The sequence below is a fragment of the Spea bombifrons genome, chromosome 1 (genome assembly GCF_027358695.1).
Source record: "Spea bombifrons isolate aSpeBom1 chromosome 1, aSpeBom1.2.pri, whole genome shotgun sequence".
Lineage (NCBI taxonomy): Eukaryota > Metazoa > Chordata > Amphibia > Anura > Pelobatidae > Spea > Spea bombifrons.
Window position 1 is genome coordinate 54969660 of NC_071087.1, and position 24138 is coordinate 54993797.

General features: G+C 39.8%; 1 protein-coding gene and 1 long non-coding RNA gene across 2 annotated transcripts; one reads left to right on the forward strand and one right to left on the reverse strand.

Moving 5' to 3' along the window:
* Nucleotides 1-1923: 1923 nt before the first annotated feature.
* On the reverse strand, nt 1924-13895 carry NUP54 (nucleoporin 54). Its single transcript, XM_053461663.1, has 13 exons — nt 13557-13895; nt 12368-12466; nt 9238-9333; nt 6785-6940; nt 6268-6506; nt 5669-5856; nt 5063-5259; nt 4802-4856; nt 4388-4481; nt 4196-4303; nt 3558-3677; nt 3092-3202; nt 1924-2555 (listed from the first exon to the last, which is right to left on the reverse strand). Exons 1-13 carry the CDS (start codon nt 13600-13602, stop codon nt 2400-2402), a joined length of 1665 nt encoding a protein of 554 aa, XP_053317638.1. The 5' UTR covers nt 13603-13895; the 3' UTR covers nt 1924-2399.
* Nucleotides 13896-14234: 339 nt separating this feature from the next.
* LOC128488392 (uncharacterized) lies at nt 14235-23295 on the forward strand. The gene is made up of 2 exons (XR_008353812.1): nt 14235-14655; nt 22807-23295. It is a non-coding gene; the product is annotated as an uncharacterized LOC128488392 (long non-coding RNA).
* The last annotated feature ends 843 nt before the right edge of the window (nt 23296-24138 follow it).

Below are 24138 nucleotides of genomic sequence, written 5' to 3' on the forward strand. Positions count from 1 at the left end.
AGTTCAGATCAATGTAGGCACTGAATGCAAGGTTTAATTGTCCCACTGGCCTAATTAATGCTTCCTGAGTTCAAAAGGTTAAAACACTAAATGCCAAAATATGCCAGATGACTAGTCTGTGCCTGACAAGGCCATGGTATACATGTAGCAACCAATGTATACTTAGAAAAGAGGGGCATTGGGGAGACTTATTATAGACATGCGCATACGGTTATAAAGCGACTGGCCGGAACAGTCACACAAAGTATAAGATCCACCTGCAGGGCAGACTTACTTCAAGAGGGGGATCCTTTGTCAAGACTGCAGAGGTGTAAATTAAACTTCATGAAGCTGTGCTGTCCCGTTAATTGAGCTCCTTGGTAAGAAATATAGGTAGAATGTGCCAAACTTGACTAAGTGGTGGGCTAAGCAATATATGGCTATATACTGTGATAGAATCTCCAAAATGTGTGCCTCAGGTAGGTGATTACAAAAAGTATTTACAAAATCAGAGTTAGTATGCTTTTTAGTCTGTGCTTCCTTTTCTTTATTTTAAGCAAAGGCTAGTCTATTTTATGACCTTTTATTTGATGAAGTGACCCCTTTTGGACAGGTGGATTGACCTGTGGATTGACAGGTGGATGCCTACACACATGTAATAAAAGCTGTGCAAGTTACTTTACAACCACAGCAGCAACAACCTCACTTAATTTTCTTTTTTTACATTTAGTTTGGTTCATCTGATTTCAGAGACAGGGCTAAACTTTAAGAACGTAAAAAACAAAAAAACATTTTTGGGAAGTTCACCCAGCCCAGCCTATTGGGGAATCTAATTACTGTAATTAAATTTGAAATAGCATGATGGGTGTAGTTTTAAGCCATAACTCTCCTGCCAACTTTGCCGAATGAAAAAAGCCCTTTACTAACAAACGGAAGCTTGCTGCCAACTTTGCTCTCTTGTTTGGAGACGATGCCAGAACCACTTTAACCCCTTAAGGACAATGGGCGGTCCCTAAACCCATTGAAAACAATGCATTTTGAGCCCGTACATGTACAGGCTTTGTCATTAAGGGGTTAAACATTACGCGACCCCTGTTCTTATGCATTCACAGGATTGGTAATTTTCCTTTTCTTACATGCAGTTTCTTGTACTACTGTGTAGGCACTACAGGATATTTGTATACCCATTTTGTTTTCTCCTTTAAGTGAGTGCTGTAACAAACCGAAAGATTCATCTTATTTTCTTTTGACCAGTAGACTTGCATGGAATAATTGTAACAATCAACCGATACCATGTGTGTGTGTACAGTTCATAAGGGTTAAATACTAACTGTATTTTTTTAATTTTTTTTTTAAACATACACTTTATGACCAGACGTTTGTGGAATGTGTCTGAGGAAATCCGAGCACACATTCAGCCAAGAGCATTTATCCTCCAAACCCATATTCATCCATCAGACTTCCGGGATTCCTCACTCCTAAGTTTCCAGAGTCTAGTAGCGGTGCGCGTCCCACCACTCAGCTGATGCTTGGCATTGTACATGGTGATTTTTGGCTTGTGTGCAGCAGCCATGGAAACCCATTACGTGAAGCTCACGAAACACAGTGGTGGTACTGATGTTACCTCCAGAAGCAGATATGGTTCACAAACTGACCAGTGGTAAAGGGGGCATCCTATGACACGAACAGTGTCACATTTATTGCCACTGAGCCGTTTGGTGCGAGCCATTCTACGGTCGATGTTTGCCTATTAAGATGTGCCTATGTGCTTCATTTTATACACCAAATTAGCGAGGTGAAACAACTTAACTCAATAATTAAGAGAAATTTTCATATACATTTGATCATATAGTGTATCATTTTGCCATTTTAAGATTACGCATTTGGGAATGGAACGGCTTTTCCCGCAAAAAATAATCTCTTTTGAAGTAAAACACTCTCCAGTAGAAATATTAAGAAAATATTTATAGGAGCCATAAAAAACAGTTTTACATATATTTAAAGACCACATTTTAGGTAAAGTTTGTACTGTAGCCATAGCAACATTATTAATATTCTTGCAAAATACCATATATCATGATATCCCCCCATTTCACACACAAACCACCGAGACGAAAAGTCTTTTAAATCAGAACTTTACATTCACTAAATCCGCAGTTTATGCAATTGATGTTTCACAAACTATTCCATGAGTTTATTCCAGCTGGTTTAGAGTGTTCTAGAAACCAAAGAATCTTTTCAATAAAAACCCAGGACTGTCAAACTGTAGTATTCTGTATATAGCGGCATCAAGTAATGCTGTAAATCTACTGTTTAACAGCAAAACAAGTGCATTATCCGTTGACTTGCTTTTATTTTGGTCATATCTGTGTAGTACGTGTTGCTCGATATGCAGTAAAGTTGTCATAGAACCAGGGCCTCTAAAAAAACGAACTTGCTGTGTTTTGGCTGCTTAGCATTCCCCCTCGGATGTGAACATTATCAGTGAGTCCCTGTTCAACGAGCTTTAAGTCTTCCAGGTCATCTCGGATTATGCCAATTAGGTGGCTCAGTCCTTCTTGTTGTTGCTTTAAATGCTAGCAGTTGAGAGGAGAAAGAAATGTTAGTATAGTTCAAAAGTTTTACAGTGCAAAGTTTACTCCCGATTTCCCAATAATCCTATGGACAAACAAAAGGATGCAGTCGCATATGTTTTAGGGTCTCTACTTCTGATGTAACCCCATCTGAGGTGCCGGAAGATTGTGACTACAATTATTTGTTGTGTTCTCCAAATAAAATGGAATCCCGACTTACAGTAACAGATTCAACATTCCATATGACCATTACAGTACAGGGCAATAATATTTGACTATTTAAAATTACATTAATACATCTTAAAAATAGACTGGTACAAAAGATGAGGGAACTAATCCTGCAAGGAACTAACCAGTAAGACTACACCTATTTTCCAATAACTCAGAAAGGACAATTTGCAGGAGAGTGTTTTTTACCACATAGCATTTATTGACTATTATCAGACGATGGCTTTGTTTTAATACACATTGGTCTGGTTCAGATGCGTAACACCACACTTTAGCCATCAAGGGCAACAGCTAGATAAGAAGCCACTTACTTGTTTGATTTCCCTCAGAAGATCACCATCTACGTAATATTTTTCTTCCGATCTAACTGCTCCAAAGTGATTCTGCATTCTGATCTGTGACATAAGCTCATTAAGTCGACCCTGGAAAAAGGAAAGGTAAATGTACTAGATCTCGGATGCTTAGCCCACTTGAATTAGAATTACAACCCGACAAACACTTAACACTGGGTAAAAAGGGAGGATTTCTACCGCTGTAGATAAGAGACAGTTATATCTTATATACGTGGCTTTGTAATGCTTAATAAATCAGTGCCAATCAGACTCCAAATATATTCCTTATAAATTGTGTTTTATTACACTATCATTTGTGGATTCTGGAGTTGAATTTGAATAAGAAAGAAGACCACATTCAGAACTTTGTTTTCCATATGCGCAATACCAATATTATATTATAGTAAGCAGAATCTAAAACATCAGGACACAGGTTGAGTCTTACCTTGAACTGAGTAGGTGCATTAAGTTCAGATTGAATTGTGTCCAGCTGAACACGTAGATGTTCCTCTTCAGCTTGGATAGCAAACCCACTCTTGCGCTGAATTTCTTGCTTTATTAAAACCTAAACGACAAAAGGGTCCTCAGTGAGAGAATATATATTGTGGACCAACAGATAAAATTATAAATGATAAAATATATAACTAGGAAGTAAATAAAAAGCGTCAGTAATATGAAAACCAGTTTATGTTGAGCTAGACTGTAATGCAACATCAGACATCATTCAGCACTATGCTACCACCCTAAACATACACACAAGCAGCAGAGTTAAGACAGTTAATGTAAAAACATTGGAGGTGTCGTGCAGTCTATTCCTACACATTCCTTGGCTTGGGAACCAATACTGTTTCCTAATCCTAACCTTTATTATTGAAGCCTAAGAGTATTCTGATAGCAGAGATACAGATCTCCATAAGTACCAGTGTTGCCCGTACCAGTACCAGTGTTGCTGATGTCCTCTGCATAATAATTACAGTCCAGTAACTAAATCATTACATGATGATATCACGAAACACATATGAGATCTGAACTAAAGAAAAGACCGAACCGATATATATAGGAGGTATATGTATGGGTAAATACCTGGAGAACTCTGTGAGATAATTCCATTAACTTTCTTTTGTACTGTGCAATTTTAGCCATTGTCGTAGCTTGGTTTTTCTGTAGCTCACTTATGTCTTCTGATATTATCTAAAAATGGAGGAGGGCGAGTTGGGTAAAACGGTACTGAAATAATCTCCAAAAATGATTGGCACTAGCAACCCTAAAACTTACATCTAATCTGGACTGGTGCTGTTTAGTCATTTTGTCTTGAACTTTAAGTCTACGCAGAAGTTCCTTGAAGCCAACCATGGGTACAGGGATCAGTCTGGAAGAACAAAATCAACATTGTTTCAAAGGCATGAAGCCTTTAACAAAAACAATAGCATTGGAATACTCGGACCAAAGACTCCTACGATGGTTACAGTTCCTACACAGTAATACTAAAGTTGTAGAAATTAAATATACATCAGAAAATGCATTACAAATTATATAATATTTAGTACAAAAGGTGACTACATTTTCTATAGCTAAGCAAAATTTTCTGTACCTTTTTGTACCAGTGACTGGCATGGTTAAAATAAATCAATAGCAGGACAAAAAGTACTTCAAAATGAATTTCACGCAAACACTCAGATATTTACTTACCTCTCAGGATCTGGGTTATCTACTTTAGCTTGTTCCCAAATGATTGGATCAACACCTACACACACAAAAAAAACATTTGTTTTACGGTAGCATCAATCCACAAGAACGCAAAATTATTAGCATGAACTATAATACTTTTCTTATTTCTTCTGGTCAGTTTGCATAAAACATACATAGCTTATAAAGTTGAGAGCCCTGAACAGGCACTTATGATTACGATGTATGCAACAAGAGCAATTCTACTGATGTGATAACACTTGCCTGCAGGTGGGGTCTGTAGGAGCTGTTTTATTTGCGCTGGGGAAAGCTCTGTCCTTGCAACGGCAAGAGTGACTCCCAGTTGCTGCAGGTTTCCCTTGATATTGGCTTGCTCAAAATAATTGTACAAAGTTGTGGCCGGAACCCGCCTGGAGGTGCCATTTGGAGATCGCTCAACAACATAGACCACCACCTCGGTCCTGCAGAGAAAAGACAAATCATATTTTCAATCTGTGGTACTGCCATTTATCAGCTGATGTAATACAGCTCAGGGGGGGGGGAGAAAAACAAAAAAGCAAAAGGCGGCATAAGGTACACTAAGAAGAATCTCTGAAAGGCGATTTAAATTCTCATAGTATTGTTGTGGATCAAATCAACATCCCAGGGAATATTCACTTGGTTAAGATTCAATGAGACATTCATATCCACCTCATACATACTCCACTAAGCAGGAGTCTATGTTCTTTTTTAGCATGGCACAGCTTGCTAGAGCCATTGAAGCATTTTCAGTAACATCTGTCGCATTAAATAGAAGGGAAATATAAGTCATCTACTACCCGGGAGTTACTTTATTGCGTTTCACATGTCAGCTTTGTAGACACTACTTACTGGTCATCGGGCATTGCTTTAACACCTTCCACATTCACAGTCAGTGTTTGGTTTGATCCAAGGACTTTGTGCAGACTTTCCACCAGCTGTTGCTGCTGGCCCCTTACGTCAGATTCCTTTTTGTTAAACACCAGTGCTACCAGGCCATCTTCATCCTTGTTATTGGGTATGAAACTGTAACCTACAGCCTGTACGTAACAGGAGACGATAATTACCAACTTTTTTTTTTTTTTTTCTTGTCCCGAAAATCAGGAAGAGTTTAGTATACTTGGATGGAACATAAATCAAAAATATAAACCCTATGCAAATGACATAATGCAGTGAAACATAGCAGTGCTCTATTCTGTCAATGTTGCAGGATACCATTTTAAAAGAAGTCAGTGATAATATAACAATTAAACTTTTATAAACAGTTAATGCCTTGAAAAAACCCACCAGTCTTTATATAAAATAAGAGCAACACGTCCCTCTGCTACAGAGACGGGATATTTATATTTCTAAAGAACTTTATGGGAAAACAAAACTACTTTCTAGTTAATGTTACTGTGAAAAAAAAATGGAATTAAAAATGTGTAGCCATTAAAATATAGGTGTTCTACCTTAAATCTACAAAATGGGTTTTCTTGGGTGAATTCAACTGGAGGAATGCTGTTGTTGAAATAACCTTTCCCAGTTCCCCAAAACGCCTGAAGCTGATTCCATTTCGCCAAGATCGCATCTCTTTCATCTCCAAGCAGAGTTGGTGCAGAAAGAGCACTCGCCGTGTTTATCAGCTGGTTGGACTGGGCATTTGCTTGAACATTTTGAACAGGCTGACCAAACAGACCACTACCAAGTCCTAGGAGTGATAGAACATACAGAACTGTTAAAAAGAGTTGCAGTTTTTAGCACCAGTACTACTTCCCTGCTTAGGAAAACGTTCTACCGATGATTAGGCCCAGATGCACAGCTCCATTTACCCCAGGGACACACTTTAAATGGATATTATAATGCAAGTCATGACTTTTGGATGGACACTGGACTGACTAGTGGCGACTGAGGCAATCAGCTGATGCCACAAACTATTTTGCATAGGTTTTCACAGAACAGACAGTGATCCGAAGAGATGATACTGACCAGTTTGCTGCTGCTGATGCTGCTGCTGCTGCTGGGTGTTGAATGCACCAAAGCCAAGACCTGTTCCTAAGCCAGTACCCAGACCTGTACTTGGGGCAGTAGCTCCAAACCCAGTTCCAAACCCAAAACCTTTGTTTTGAGTGGCACCAAACAGTCCTACAGAAGAAAAAGCACAATAAATATTAAGCATTCCTTCTCCAAGAGAAGGAAATAATAAGCATTATGAATACAATCCAGCAGATATATGTGCAGCCAAATTAAACATGGATTTGTTTTACACCCAATAAGTCAAAGGAAGAATGTTAACTCCTTCGTGACAAAGGCTGATTTTATTTTTTGTACCCATCGTGACAATGGCTGTTTTGCCATTCCTGTGGTGCTCGTGTTTAGCTGTAATTTCCTTCTTTACTGTTTACAGAACCCACACAAGTTATGCATCGTTTTTTCAGGAGAAGGGCTTTCTTTAGATGTCTTTGTTTTGATTGTATCATTTCATTTACCATTAAAAAAAGTATAAAATATGGTGAACATTTTAGAAAAAAAAGGACTTTCTGACTTTTACTCTTCTATAAAAGCTAATGAAAAAACCCGCAAAATAAATGCTACTTTTCTAATACTAGACACCACAGGGTATTTCAAATGCTAGTATTTTAACTCTTTCCATGCACTAATTCTACCACCAGTCTTTATCAAACTTTGTGGTAGTCTTTTTTCCCCCCACACACATCTTTTACTCCATGTATGAATTACCATGTCGTGGCATATGCCACTGTCACACAAAAATGGGCGTCCGCTGCCATACAGTCGACATCGAGGCATTACAGTAGGGCTGCAACAACTAATCGATAATAATCGATAATGAAATTCGTTGCCAACGAATTTCATTATCGATTAGTTGAATCGATTATTATCGATTATAAAATGAGGGTTTTTTCAGAGCAAACGCTCTGAAAATACCCCTCATTATATAATCCGTTTGAGTGACTCACAGCAGCAGCTCCTACTTACCAGTCCCTCCCTGTAATCACTGTGACAACTGGCCCTGCCCCCTTCCTTCTCCCAGAAGGCCAGAACCACATGGCTGTGACACTCATCTAACTGTAAGTATAAAATTAATATTTGGGCTACTGAAAGTTAGGGGAGGTGGGGGTTAATTTAGGGGCAGTTATGGTTAATGGGGTGTTTAGGGTTAATTTAGGGGCAGCTATGGTTAATGGGGTGTTTAGGGGCAGTTATGGTTAATAGGGTGTTTAGGGTTAGTTTAGGGGCAGCTGTGGTTAATGGGGTGTTTAGGGTTAATTTAGGAGCAGCTGTGGTTAATGGGGTGTTTGGGGTTAATTTGAGGCAGTTGTGGTTAATGGGGTGTTTAGGGTTAATTTAGGGGCTGTTGTGGTTGACAGGGTCTTTAGGGTTAATTTAGGGGATGCTGTGGTTAATGGGGTGTTTAGGGTTAATTTAGGGGCAGTTATGGTTAATGGGGTGTTTAGGGTTAATTTAGGGTAGTTGTTTTGATGGTGTATTTAGAGTTAATTTAGGGGTAGTTATGGTTAATGGGGTGTTTAGGGTTAATTTAATGATGAGGACTGAGGGTTAATTTAATAAAGTTAACTTAGGGTGCAGTTAGAGATAAAGGGGGGCAGACTAAAGGGAATCTAAATCCTGGGGGCAGTGAAGATTAACCCAGTAATTATTAATAAAAGTATGGTGTCAGTGTGATGCGAACGGGTCTGTGACTCTACGAGGGGACTATGAGATATCTGGGGGGTATACGGCATATCTGGGGAGGACGGAGTGACATATCTGAGGGTATAAGGCATATACATTATATGAGGCATGTGTGGGGAGGGCAGTGTGGCATGTCTGCGGAGGATGGAGTGGTGTATCAGGGGGTATAAGGCGTATCAGGCACAGTGGCATATGTGGGGGTGGAGTGGTATATGTGGGAGGTGGCGTGGAGTGGCATATGTGGGAGGCGGCGTGGAGTGGTATATGTGGGAAGCAGCGTGGCATGTCTGGGAGGCAGCGTGGCAAGCCTGGGCTCAAATGTGCATAAATTGGGGGGGCTGGTTGGGAAATAAAGACAAGAAATGCATTTTATCAAAGTTTTTTTTATTCTGCTGTTTGTATTTAACATCATTTGTTTATTAAATTATTTTAAATAAATGAAAAATTTACATTCATTTTTTTATCCGATTAATCGTCAAAATAATCGGCCAACTAATCGATTATGAAAATAATCGTTAGTTGCAGCCCTACATTACAGCAATACCATATGGGTGCAGAAAGCAAACGTAGATCGCTTTCTGCACCCGTTTAAAGCCTGGCACGTCAATTGTCACTAACCAGATGTTAGTGCATGATGTGCCAGAATCGGCAATTGTCATTAAGGGGTTAAAACTGAGAACTGGAAACACACACACACAGGTTTCTTTGCCTATGTTACTCTGTCTTACCTGTAGTGCCAGTATTTGAAGGAGTAGAAAAGTTAAACGCAGACCCAGAAGCTGTTGTCGTAGCTGTGTTCCCAAATCCTCCAAAACCACCCGACGCTAAGAAAACAAAAGCAGTTGTCATAAAACTACAAAGAAAAAGGAGAATGGTTTGGAAAATTGTTGGTGGGGGCTGATCTAAAAGAGCCCTAATCATTAAACACACCTCGTGTGTAGGTGCAAATATCCTAATTTCAGATAAATATTCTATTATCGTTAATAGTCACATAATAATGCCAAAATGAATGGTTAAAGTGTTAAGCTGAACCCACTTTATTACAGTTTATTTGGTACTAGCTAGCTAAAGCTAGCACATCCATGTGGATTTACTCCCTTAAGTGGATCTGTTGCCATCACAGCTTTTAGCATAAAAGCAAACTATAGGTTGCTTTACTATCATTGTGTGATTGCTATGAAGATATTTAGTTAAAAGGTTAACAAGCACGGAAGGTCAGATCTGTGACTCGGCGGCAGTGCGAGTCTCATGTAAAGGACTTCCTTCTGTGATGTTCTCTCTTTTCTTCTCATCCTTACAAAGACTATTTGACCGAACCCGTAATTTAACAGATTAGACATAACAGGCTTATAAGAAAAGTTAAGATACCTTTCCTATGGTGTACATATACAGGCTAACATGTCATTAAGCCAAAGGTGCAGAGTTAAATAGCTAGGCACGGTGTTTCACACAAACTCTCTGTAAGAGGTAGCGGTTATATGGCTGTATAAGTACATAGCTGTATTTATATATATATGGGGCACAGATTAAACAGTCTGATCGTTACATCGTCATATATATAATGTCGTAAGGGGTACGGTAAACGTAGAGGGAAAAGTACAAACAGAAAGATGTAAAATGAGGCATCAGATATGACATCTCCAGTTTCCCTTCTCCCGGCATACAGATACTGAATGAAGAGTCGACCGTATAAAAGGACTTGACAAAAGCAGAATGGTAACAGATTGGTGGAATGTGTGTGAAATCACAGTGGTCCAAGAATAACTAGTGCCAAACAGAACATAGTAAGTAAAGCTTAAAGTAAAGAGGACATTATGGAAAATCTTCTGGTTTTATAGTAGTGCGCAAAATCTCACGTAAATATTTAGGGAATGCCAATGGCTTGGTTACGCAAGCCTCAAATGGTCTCTACAGGAGGTCTTGTTTGTTTGCAGCAAAGATTGCAAGCACAGATACAGAATCTTGCTAGATAGAAAAATCTTTGGAGCTAGGCAAGAAGTATATGAAAGCTTGTGTGTGTTGCTTCACTGAGCTGAAACTACTTATTCCACATGCAACTAGTAGTGTTTAGAGTAGCTATAGCACGAAAGTTGTAATATCCATCGACAATAACACAAGTGCTATCGCTATATAACAAAGTATATGCATTGATTTCCCTAGGAACAAATACATACATAACTGTCAAATCATTGACTGAACCAAAGGCTCTTGAGAGCCATTATAAAGCATGCTGGAGGAGAACTCCATTGCACTCACTGGGAAAAAGGCAGCTTCAAGGGACACATATAGCAAAAACGACAAAGAAAACCACTTTGCTCCAAAAAATATTCAAATAAATCATGCCAGAGTAGACATGCAGCGTAATGTTCTAAAATGCACTGAAATTATACCAACGAGAAACACTGTTTTATTACTTTTTTTTTCTTAACAAAGGAAGCAGCAAGCCTTTTAATACACATTCTTCAACATTAGCAACTTTTGGCTATTCGTGCACCACTGTGTTTAAAGTGTTCACAAACAAACATCACATACATATATCTCTCTACCTGCACTTGCCAGGGTGTTACCAAAATTGAAGGGTGCTGCGGGAGCAGAAGAAACACTGAAATTCCCAATGTTAAAATTTAATGCAGGATTAGAGGCTAGTCCAAACCCCCCAAAGTTAAACCCACTGTTACTGGAGGTCGTAGATTCAAGCCCTCCAAATCCTGAAGCATGGGAAGCATGAAGAAAAGGTGGCAAGAGTTAGAAACAAGCATAGAAGAAAAGAAAAGAAGTGCACAGAAAGAAAGCATAAAAGTGAGGATCGCCTACACCATGTTGAGGTATACAGCTAGCAATAGGAGCATTATAGGAAGCAGTTAGACGTGCGGGGTTGTCTTTGTGCAAGTACAGCTATTCTGCACTAAACCAAATATTTGACAAACATGTGACTAATACCATATAGCTAAAATAGACACAGGGACTTCAAACAGCAAACCGCCACTGGCCACAAACTACCCTTAATAAATAATCCTAACCCCATGAACAATACCTAATCATACAATGTCACACAATCACTCTGCGGAAAGGCATTTGAATTCAATTAAGGGATCCGGCATACAAAATCTAATAGCATAGAAGTCTAGCAAGAGGAAAAGTGGCTGTGCAGGAAAAGATAGCATTGATAACAGGCCAAATGTTGGAGAAGGAAAATGTATGGCTGGTTAACATAGTATATTCCTTAATTGCACAAACATAACATAGGCAAGTGTGAACTTTTTAGAAATCCCGCTGCTTAGTAAATCTTGCCCTTACTAAAAAAAAAAAAAAAAAAAACTAACTGCTATACGCAAGGATAGAGCAATCTGAAGAAAACACTAAGCGTATTCCCAATCCCTACGACAGACAGTCCCAATGTAGCATATAGTGTTTTGTACTCATGGGTAGGATAATGTTACTTGTAGCATTATTCTATCCTACTCATGGGCACAAAAAAAAAACATTCAGCAGGTTTATCTGTTAAACAGATGGAAGAAGATTTGATTCACTACTGACCTAAACATAAGAAACACAAGAATGAGACTTGTTGGTTTGAAAACACTTTAAATAATTTATTTGGAAATTCTGGATATGATGTTGGTCATTAAATCAATCATTCAAGTCACTTCTCACATGCAAAGGTTCTAGATAGACAACATATTATGCTGTAACCGAACTACGCAAAACAGAGGAAAACTCTATATTACTAAGTAATAAAGCATTTCTTTTGATGGCTATAAGCAACACATTAACATTTCAGGGCGCACAATCAAAGTTAACATACTCTTTAAAAACATTAGCCCTCTTTAAATCTTGATTACCTCTATCTGCCCTTACCTCCAAAACCAGTTGCCGCAGTAGTGGTGGCCGTACCAAAACCGAGGCCCGAGGTGGTTGTTTTGGGAGTAAAAGTCCCCAGCGAGAATCCAGTCGTACCTAGTGGACAGCACACAAAACAAATTATACAAAATCAGAAGACCAATGAATGAATAAATGAATGCATTTCCTTTACCCAAAGGTGACTTTGACCATGAATGACACAAAACACAATTCACATTCAATTTATTTTGGGATATATGGCAGTTACTAGCAGATATATCTAACGTACTCCCAGATGCCACCGCAGCGTGCCAGCTTCGAAACACACGGAGGGAATTTCTGTTAAGCAAATGCTTTAGGAACAAGGCTTTAGATCAACTAGTGATTTGATAGCAGACATTATTTGCCAACAGGCTAAATATTGTTACTTTATTTATGGCAAGCTACCATATTTTAGGCAGGCATGGATATAGCTTTAGCTCTATGCCCTACTTTTGCCTCTTTGATGCCACCAATGTGATGGCTTTAGTACCATACAACTGTAAAGGGAATATATATATCTTAGTACTATATTTCTGGTTTTCTTTATTTTTTTTCTTCCCTGGGGCTTTATTAACAAGGGTTCTCACAGTATGACATTAAGGCAGTGCATGCAACACAAGCCACACACACGTAACATCAATGCAGCTACACAACATCCACAACACAAAAACACAATCCAAGCTTTGGTAGTTTGGAAAAAAACAACAACCTTGGGGTTGTACATCAGTATTAAGCCATGTAATCATCCTGTAATCAGAAAAGCCTGCTCCCTGTCACCTACCACACCCATTACAACAGCTAGATCCTTCTATATAAAAAGCCTTTGGCCAACTACACCTCTAAATATCCATCTGCCCCCCATCATGCTTTACTTTGTCTTACACCATATTACATTCTATATAGAGGGCCAGTACGACAGTCCTCTATTGCTGCAACCCACTTCCACCACAGACACTTCATATCTCTAGACAGCTTGCGTTCCATGAATGGCCAATGCGGCTTCCCTTGGCATGGTGCAGTTTGTCTCAGCAGCCTTATTTACCTTTCGTTCGTCTCATAATGATTTCGTCTAACTACCCCCAGCTCACTATTACATCTCCTATCTCACGCAGGCCCCTGCAAAATGAGTCGGTAGCACTGCCGCTTCTTTCTAACGCTATCTCACCCGGGTTGGTCGCGGTCCCCGTACTGGCTCCAAAGTTAAAGGCCATGTCACTGCTCGAGAGCCGGCCGGAAACACACTTCCAGACGAATCACCGGAACGAAACAACCGCGCGCGTTTGCGTCTGGGTAGCACGCATACGTAACGAGGTCACGCTTACATTTCCGCGCATGCGCAGTAAGCCGTGCCGGCGCCTCGCAGCAGCTACGGTTAGTTGCTAGGCAGCAATGCAAGATGTGAGCCAAAATGCGCGTTGGCGGTATATTGATGCCAGAATGAATTATAACGTTTATTGTTGAATTAAACAAATAACACAATTGACGGTAGGTGGTTAAAAATAAAACTGTCGAACACGGAGGCGACGCAGTATCACAAATGATCACACAAACGTCCTACAGCACTCGGGGACAGTTAAATATTCACAGAAGTTTACACAATTAACCGTTTAATTTTTTTGCCTGTATACACTTTATTATGGCTTTTAGGGCAGTAGAACACGTTCTTTTTTTTTACACATTTATTTATTCAGGAGCTATATGCTTATGCTATGCACGTTTAAGTTCCCTCACGGCATTAGCCTCTACCGCTTCTGCTGGGAAGCTTTTCCACCTTCTACCATCCTATCAGTAGTAAAGTTCTCTCTTGCATATTGCGCAGGTTGTAGGTTACTTTTCTCCCTACATCAACCATTTTCAGCCATGCCCAGTTCCCATTATAAAATCTGTAAAGATTTGTGTAAACGTGTGTGTAAATAAAGTTTTTTTTTATTTTGTTCCCCCACTGTGATGTCATAATGGAAGGTGAACAGATCTCCACACAGGAGAGCAGCCATCACTCTGGAGCATCTTCTACAGCAGCAAGGTAGTCTGAAGAACCATGTCAAAACTGCTGGCCGCCTGACAAAGAGATCTGCGGAGTGTCGGCTCTCCGGCAAAGATATTCGCAGAGTGTCGGGATCCCAGCAGAGGTCTGAAGATTGTAACCTGCAGATGGACATTTGTGATCATCCATTTACTTTTATTTTTTCATTTAATTTTGCCCCATCCACAAGATAGGATTAACCTCTTAATGCCCAGAGGGAAGGGCAATTCTTCCAGCCATGGTCCCTCATAGGTTTCCTCCAAAGAGGGGGTTTTTCCTATACTGCGTGCTGGTGAATGACTCTTTGTGAGTCCAGAGGTGGCCCCCCTTGACCTGCTTTAGGGTCGATTAAATAGAAAAAAATTGATTATATAATAAAGTCTATTAATAATCTAATAATCAGTGTTTGTGAATTTTTCTTCCAAGTAGTTCAACTCCTTATTTGCTTTTAATTGTCATTTTCCAATTAAAGAAGGATAAACAAGTTAATTTAACCTTCAAAGGGTCTTATGTAAGCAGCATTTTGTGCGGGTCACATTTTCCACATCATCTTCACAGGGCAGCGATATTTTAGTTATTAGGTCTTATAGTGAAGTGATAGAGCAGCATATAAAAGAGAAGATACATTTTATGTGGCAACAATTACTCGGTAACTGACAGTTGTGGGTCTCATCAGGAGCCATGTGTATCCCATGAATGGTTAAAGCCCCTTACTGTATAAGCCTTTACTACCTCTGCCTGAAGGCAGTTCCAAATAACTCTCAGTTAAGTAAAACTTCCTCACACTACATCTAAGTCTCTGACCCTCTAGCTTTTGATCATGACGTCTTGTTAACATTTCTCCTCCTTTCTATAGATAAACCACATACATCTTTTTTTATAAAGATAAAGGAGGCTTAGAAATAATATTTTTTGTTATTCATATCTATTTTGTATAAAATATCATCAAATATTTTACAAATACATACATTAATGTTTAAGTCACACTTTACCATTTGCTGTTTTCTTTTTAAAGCAGTTGTAGTTGATTTAGTAGACAACAATGGCAGCAGGTCTGCAGATAAAGGACGTTTATTGTAGGGCTGCAACTAACGATTATTTTAATAATCGATTAGTTGGCCGATTATTTTTTCGATTAATCGATTAATCGGATAAAAAAAATGAATGTAAATTTTTCATTTATTTAAAATAATTTACTAAACAAATGATGTTAAATACAAACAGCAGAATAAAAAAACTTTGATAATACATTTCTTGTCTTTATTTCCCAACCAGCCCCCCAATATATGCACATTTGAGCCCAGGCTTGCTACGCTGCCTCCCAGACATGCCATGCTGCCCCCCCACATATGCCACGCTGCCTACCACAGCACTCCACGCTGCCTCCCACATATACCACACCACGCTCCCTCCCACATATGCCACTCCACGCTGCCTCCCACATATGCCACTCCACGCTGCCTCCCACATATGCCACTCCACGCTGCCTCCCACATCTGCCACTCCACGCTGCCTCCCACATATACCACTCCACGCTGCCTCCCACATCTGCCACTCCACGCTGCCTCCCACATCTGCCACGCCACGCTGCCTCCCACATCTGCCACTCCACGCTGCCTCCCACATATGCCACTCCACGCTGCCTCCCACATCTGCCACGCCCCGCTGCCTCCCACATCTGCCACTCCACTCTACCCCCCACATGCCACTGTGCCTGATACGCCTTATACCCCCTGAAACACCACTCCATCCTCCCCAGACATGCCACCCTGCCCTCCCCACATATGCCACGCCATGCTGCCTCCCACATCTGCCACTCCACAATGCCTCCCACATATGCCACGCTGCCTCCCACATCTGCCACTCCACACTGCCTCCCACATCTGCCACTGTGCCTGATACGCCTTATATCCCCTGATACCCCACTCCATCCTCCCCAGACATGCCACCCTGCCTCCCAGACATGCCACTTCTCTACCCCCAGATATGCCACTCTACCCCCAGATATGCCTTATACACCCTGATACACCACTCCGTCCTCCCCAGACATGCCGCACTGCCCTCCCCACATATGCCTTATATACTGTATATGCCTTATACCCCCAGATATGCCACTTCACTGCCCCCAGGATTTAGATTCCCCTAAATTAACCATAAACTCCCCATTAACCATAACTGCCCCTAAATTAACCCTTAACACCCCCTTAACCACAGCATCCCCTAAATTAACCCTAAAGACCCCATCAACCACAGCATCCCCTAAATTAACCCTAAACACACCATTAACCACAACTGCCTCAAATTAACCCCAAACACCCCATTAACCACAGCTGCTCCTAAATTAACCCTAAACGCCCTATTAACATAACTGCCCCTAAATTAACCCTAAACACCCAATTAACCATAACTGCCCCTAAATTAACCCTAAACACCCCACTAACCATAACTGCCCCTAAATTAACCCCCACCTCCCCTAACTTTCAGTAGCCCAAATATATATATATATATATATATATATATATATATTACATACATATATACATACACATATATATATATATATATATATATATATATATATATATATATATATATATATATATATATACACATATACTTACAGTTAGATGAGTGTCACAGCCATGTGGTTCTGGCCTGGAGAAGGAAGGGGCGGGGCCAGTTGTCACAGTGATTACAGGGAGGGGGAGTAAGTAGGAGCTGCTGCTGTGAGACGGTGAGTCAGACTAAACGGATTATACAATGAGGGGGATTTTTCAGAGCGTTTGCTCTGAAAAAACCCTCATTTTATAATCGATAATAATCGATTCAACTAATCGATAATGAAATTCGTTGCCAACGAATTTCATTATCGATTATTATCGATTTTATCGATTAGTTGTTGCAGCCCTAGTTTATTGTAATACAGCGCTTGGTGGTTATTACTCTATACCAGGGGTGTCCAAGTTTTTTCTGCAGTGGGCCATTTCATCAGAAATATACCGTATTTGCTCGATTATAAGACAAGGTTTTTTCCAGAGCAAATGCTCTGAAAAATACCCCTCGTCTTATAATCGAGGTCGTCTTCTAATCAGACCTCATTCTGCTTCGGCCGTGCTGCTTACCGGGCTTTGATCACGAGCAGCGTCTCTGCTATTAGCTGCAGGAAACAGGAAGCTAGCACAGTCCTCACATAACTCTACCTCCCCCTCCTTCCTCTGGGGGCGGGGCCAGAGAAGTTGCTCGCACAGCCGGGGCCCTGCAGAAGTCTGCAGTTCAGGTAAGGTGGGGGGTTTGAGTGTGTGTGTATGTGTGATTAATGGAATGAATGAGTATTTAAATGTTTGTGAATCAGTGTGTGTGTGTGTGTGATAGCATGGATGTGTAAGGGGGGGGGTGGTAGCATGGCATAGGGAGGCTGTAATCACACTTCTAACATCCCCAGGTTCCAGCATGTACTGGCTGCCTTGGCTTGATAGGAGTGTGATTGCTGTTAGCAGTATATATATATATATATATCTCCAGAAATGCATTTTAACCCCCTATATGCCACTCAGCCCCATGATATGCCTTTTAACCCCCTATATGCCAGAGTGGCATATAGGGGTATAAGGCATATCATGGGGCAGAGGGGCATATAGGGGGTTAAAAGGCACATCATGGGGCAGAGTGGCAAATAGGGGGGTATAAGGCATTTCTGGGGGCAGAGTGGCAAGCCTGGGGGCAGATGTGCATAACTGGGGGGGGCAGGTTGGCAAATAAAAAATATATTTTTCTCAATCATAGCTTTTATTAAATATGAAAATTAGTTTACATGAATTAATATTTACTAGTAAAACTTTTTTCCTATAGGGTAGTCTTATATTCAGGCTTTTTGTTTTTTTCCTAAATTAATATTTTGATTTTGGGGGGTCGTCTTATAATCAGGGTCGTCTTATAATCGAGCAAATACGGTATATGTGCGTGGGCCACACTCATTTTTCATTGAGAGAAAATATGGCCTTTGATAAGATATGCAGATTGAAATAAAGTAAATGACACAAAACCTTTACTTTTCCTCTCACTGATTTCCGGGCCTAGAAGGTTTTGTCCTCTGAAGTGACTACAAATTCAGTATTCTGGATAAGTAAAAATTAAATAGTTCTATTTATTCTAGGGATCCACCGAAACGAAAATTCTGGACCGAAAAGGAAAATTCAGGATTCATTTAGCTGAAGCCGAAACCGAAAATGACCCCCCCCAACTTTAAAAAAATAAATAAATAACCACACTTTTAATAAAAGTAACACACCAAAATTGTACAAAAAAAATCAACAATGTTAATATATATATGATTGTTAAGAGCAATCTCAGGCATACCCAGATTTCAGCATGTACTGGTTACCTGGGCATGATAGGAGTGTGATTGCTGTTAACAATCATATATAAATTAATGTTGTATTTTTTGGGGCCAATTTTGGTGTGTTACTTACTTTTAATAAAAGTGTGGTTAACACACCAAAATTGGACAAAAACTTCAATAACAATATTAATATTTATATAATATATATATATATATATATATATACACGATTGTTAACAGCAATCACACTCCTATCATGCCCAGGCTAAATGTTATCTGCCCTTACTTAGAGAGTATCCAAGATAAGAAGGCGGCTGTTTGTTGTGGTTGCATTAGTTTTGCTCTAATTTAAGTAATTGCACCTTGCAATTATTTTTTTCAACTCACATGATAAAATATGATATGGCCCTCGAGAGAACGAAAATAAAGGAATGGTTATGCGGCACCTGCCATTAAATATCCACTAAGGTGCAACTTAGATTATTGTGTTAATATTGCCCCTAAATTCTAACCTTAAAAGGAAACGATCAGCAATAGGCACTGACTTCCTGTAACATTAAACGTTAGGTATTAAAGTCTAGGCATTTATCACCAGCAGCTCTGACTCAAGGTTTATGAGGACACCATGAGATAATACCTAACCCAGCATTTATAAGAGAAACACTTTGGGTTTGGTAAACAAGCAAACCTTTATTTTGTATTATTTTCCATTTACATTATTAGAAATCAGGTTGACATTGCATTTATAAAAATACATTAAGGGGTCTGTAAGAGGTAAAAACAAAGCTCACCATATTGACAGGCACACTGCATTATGAAGAATTGTTAAGTTAAGGAAGAGTTGTCAGGAGAGTTATAGTTCAGCTCCTTAACTTCACTATACACTGTGAAGAGCCAACCCACAGAGCTTCTTCTGCAGGAAGAGCTTGGCTGCCCGTATAATGTATAATTAAGTCAGTGAGAATTATTTAAAGCCTCCCACCCACAGGATTATACATGACACAAGGTCAGCTCAGTCCTTCTTGCTAGATAAATTTGCTAAGATTGGCCCTTAATAATGAATTGTGAATTGAGAGATTAATCACAACTTTCCTGTAGCGAATCAATCCCAACAAGCAGTGAATTACAAAATTACAGTTTTTCCTCAATTTTATTTGATAGATGTAAATCTATGACAAGACCAATGACTGTCTTTACAACATGAAAAATGAGCAGATTATCTTATTTGCCATCAAAATCGATTTTTATCACTTTTCTGGATTTAAAGATATGTATTCAAGCAAATATACTGATGCACATTTTTTTTTGATTTGGTGAAAAGGCCACAGTGAAGACGTATTCTCAAAGATTAGGCTTTTTGCTGAGTGGTTCCTTTGCACTCATTACTCCCTTTCTTCAGTGGTTCCCCTTCTTGGAGAGAGGGCAAGAATCAGCCCTCTCGCTGGCCTTTTGGGAAGAAAATACATAGAAGTGTAGCCCCAGAAGTGAACCCAGTGATCTACTTTGTCTCCTCCTGAGCACCTTGTTTCACTCCACTTCTCCACGACATATGGAACCACTTGCACCTTGGGCTCCAATACAAAAAAGGTAATAAAGAAACCAGATTGCCCAACGTCATGCAGCCAGTTATCTTTGTAAAATGTTTATTTGGTGCTACATAAGTGTCAAATGTATACATCCTTCTAATTAAAATAGAATGGTAGTCAATTTAAGTTTGTGTGACTAACGACTACCAATGCCATTAGCCAGTTGACTGTCACCATAAGCACAGAATCATCTGTGTACTGTTACCTGAAAATAAAATAATGCCCCTGGGTACTTACGGTATCTAAAGAAATATTGACATTGTATTAACATTTGTCTCTAAGTAGTAAACTCTCCATGCACCATAAAGTGCAAAAGCTGTAGAGAACCCAAGTATTGACGCCTCTGGTCACTCCAGTTGTGTCCTATAGCAGTTTAAAAGCCATCTATGGTAGTTTGTCTCTGGTACACATCAAAAGCTGGCTTAGGTCAAGGAATACAGCGGCATATAGTATAAGTTGCATCTAGTATTGTTAGCATCTTAGCCAAAACACCCTTCTGCTAAAAATTATAATAGCTGCAACTAAAATACTTTTTAAGGAAAACTGAAACCCTAGTCCCTTCAATTCTTGATATGATATTATTTAATATGTAAGTGCAAAAATGCATATCTGTTCATTTACACAAATAACAAATTAAGATAGTAAGTATCCTGTAAACCAAACATGAATGAGTCAATTAGTGGTTTTATATTCATTCATGTTTGTTTTAGATGTTACATTCTAAGGGTAAGGAGAAAGTATTACACACAAAAAAGTAGTTACTGAAATATGAATCTGAACGGACTCCAAGGACTCAATGTGCATAAAATGTGTGCTGTTAACTCCAAAAAAGTCCATCCATTGTATTTTGTAGTATGGGCAGGTTCTGATTACTTTGCATAGTTAATCCAGTCTGCAGAAAATGGTTTAGGATGTTCTTATTAGAGGACCTCTTTCTTCTTCTGTGCCCTGAGCCACACAAAAAAAACAACAAACAATAATTAGGTTAGTGTTATCACATCTTAATAAATGCTTTATGCTTCCTGAATTAGAGAGACGAAGGGAGATAGAAGGGATAGAGAGAGAACAAGCTGATGAAAAGGGGAGAACAATACAGATAGAGAGGAGGAGGGAGTGATGGGGAAGCAGTGGAAGGAGAGAGTGAGGGTAAGGAGAGAGAAAGTGGGGAGGAATAACTAGGAGAAAAATAGAGGCAAGAGAATAGGGGAGAGGAGAGAAAGGTAGGGAGAAAATAGGAAAATATATGTTTGGCCACATGATTTCATATACAACCATATCTGAGTAGTCTAAATATCCATCTGCCCCCCATCATACTTTACTTCATTGTCTTACACCATATTACATTCTATATAGAGGGCCAGTACGACAGTCCTCTATTGCTGCAACCCACTTCCACCACAGACACTTCATATCTCTAGACAGCTTGCGTTCCATGAATGGCCAATGCGGCTTCCCTTGCCATGGTGCAGTTTGCCTCAGCAGCCTTATTTACCTTTCGTTCGTCTCATAATGATTTCGTCTAACTACCCCCAGCTCACTATTACATCTCCTATCTCACGCAGGCCCCTGCAAAATGAGTCGGTAGCACTGCCGCTTCTTTCTAACGCTATCTCACCCGGGTTGGTCGCGGTCCCCGTACTGGCTCCAAAGTTAAAGGCCATGTCACTGCTCGAGAGCCGGCCGGAAACACACTTCCAGACGAATCACCGGAACGAAACAACCGCGCGCGTTTGCGTCTGGGTAGCACGCATACGTAACGAGGTCACGCTTACATTTCCGCGCATGCGCAGTAAGCCGTGCCGGCGCCTCGCAGCAGCTACGGTTAGTTGCTAGGCAGCAATGCAAGATGTGAGCCAAAATGCGCGTTGGCGGTATATTGATGCCAGAATGAATTATAACGTTTATTGTTGAATTAAACAAATAACACAATTGACGGTAGGTGGTTAAAAATAAAACTGTCGAACACGGAGGCGACGCAATATCACAAATGATCACACAAACGTCCTACAGCACTCGGGGACAGTTAAATATTCACAGAAGTTTACACAATTAACCGTTTAATTTTTTTGCCTGTATACACTTTATTATGGCTTTTAGGGCAGTAGAACACGTTCTTTTTTTTACACATTTATTAATTCAGGAGCTATATGCTTATCCTATGCATGTTTAAGTTCCCTCACGGCATTAGCCTCTACCGCTTCTGCTGGGAAGCTTTTCCACCTTCTACCATCCTATCAGTAGTAAAGTTCTCTCTTGCATATTGAGCAGGTTGTAGGTTACTTTTCCCTCTACATCAACCATTTTCAGCCATGCCCAGTTCCCATTATAAAATCTGTAAAGATTTGTGTAAACGTGTGTGTAAATAAAGTTTTTTTTATTTTGTTCCCCCACTGTGATGTCATAACGGAAGGTGAACAGATCTCCACACAGGAGAGCAGCCATCACTCTGGAGCATCTTCTACAGCAGCAAGGTAGTCTGAAGAACCATGTCAAAACTGCTGGCCGCCTGACAAAGAGATCTGCGGAGTGTCGGCTCTCCGGCAAAGATATTCGCAGAGTGTCGGGATCCCAGCAGAGGTCTGAAGATTGTAACCTGCAGATGGACATTTGTGATCATCCATTTACTTTTATTTTTTCATTTAATTTTGCCCCATCCACAAGATAGGATTAACCTCTTAATGCCCAGAGGGAAGGGCAATTCTTCCAGCCATGGTCCCTCATAGGTTTCCTCCAAAGAGGGGGTTTTTCCTATACTGCGTGCTGGTGAATGACTCTTTGTGAGTCCAGAGGTGGCCCCCCCTTGACCTGCTTTAGGGTCGATTAAATAGAAAAAAATTGATTATATAATAAAGTCTATTAATAATCTAATAATCGGTGTTTGTGAATTTTTCTTCCAAGTAGTTCAACTCCTTATTTGCTTTTAATTGTCATTTTCCAATTAAAGAAGGATAAACAAGTTAATTTAACCTTCAAAGGGTCTTATGTAAGCAGCATTTTGTGCGGGTCACATTTTCCACATCATCTTCACAGGGCAGCGATATTTTAGTTATTAGGTCTTATAGTGAAGTGATAGAGCAGCATATAAAACAGAAGATACATTTTATGTGGCAACAATTACTCGGTAACTGACAGTTGTGGGTCTCATCAGGAGCCATGTGTATCCCATGAATGGTTAAAGCCCCTTACTGTATAAGCCTTTACTACCTCTGCCTGAAGGCAGTTCCAAATAACTCTCAGTTAAGTAAAACTTCCTCACACTACATCTAAATCTCTGACCCTCTAGCTTTTGATCATGACGTCTTGTTAACATTTCTCCTCCTTTCTATAGATAAACCACATACATCTTTTTTATAAAGATAAAGGAGGCTTAGAAATAATATTTTTTGTTATTCATATCTATTTTGTATAAAATGTCAGCAAATATTTTACAAATACATACATTAATGTTTAAGTCACACTTTACCATTTGCTGTTTTCTTTTTAAAGCAGTTGTAGTTGATTTAGTAGACAACAATGGCAGCAGGTCTGCAGATAAAGGACGTTTATTGTAATACAGCGCTTGGGGGTTATTACTCTATACCAGGGGTGTCCAAGTTTTTTCTGCAGTGGGCCACTTCATCAGAAATATATATGTGCGTGGGCCACACTCATTTTTCATTGAGAGAAAATATGGCCTTTGATAAGATATGCAGATTGAAATAAAGTAAATGACACAAAACGTTTACTTTTCCTCTCACTGATTTCCGGGCCTAGAAGGTTTTGTCATCTGAAGTGACTACAAATTCAGTATTCTGGATAA

Coding starts and splice junctions, on each gene's coding strand:
- NUP54 (XM_053461663.1), bottom strand. CDS start 13,602: ATGGCCTTTAACTTTGGAGCCAGTACGGGGACCGCGACCAACCCGG. Junction 6,941..9,237: donor TTCAAATACTGGCACTACAG/GTAAGACAGAGT, acceptor TTTCTTCTGTAG/GACTGTTTGGTGCCACTCAA. Junction 4,482..4,801: donor GATAACCCAGATCCTGAGAG/GTAAGTAAATAT, acceptor TTGTTCTTCCAG/ACTGATCCCTGTACCCATGG.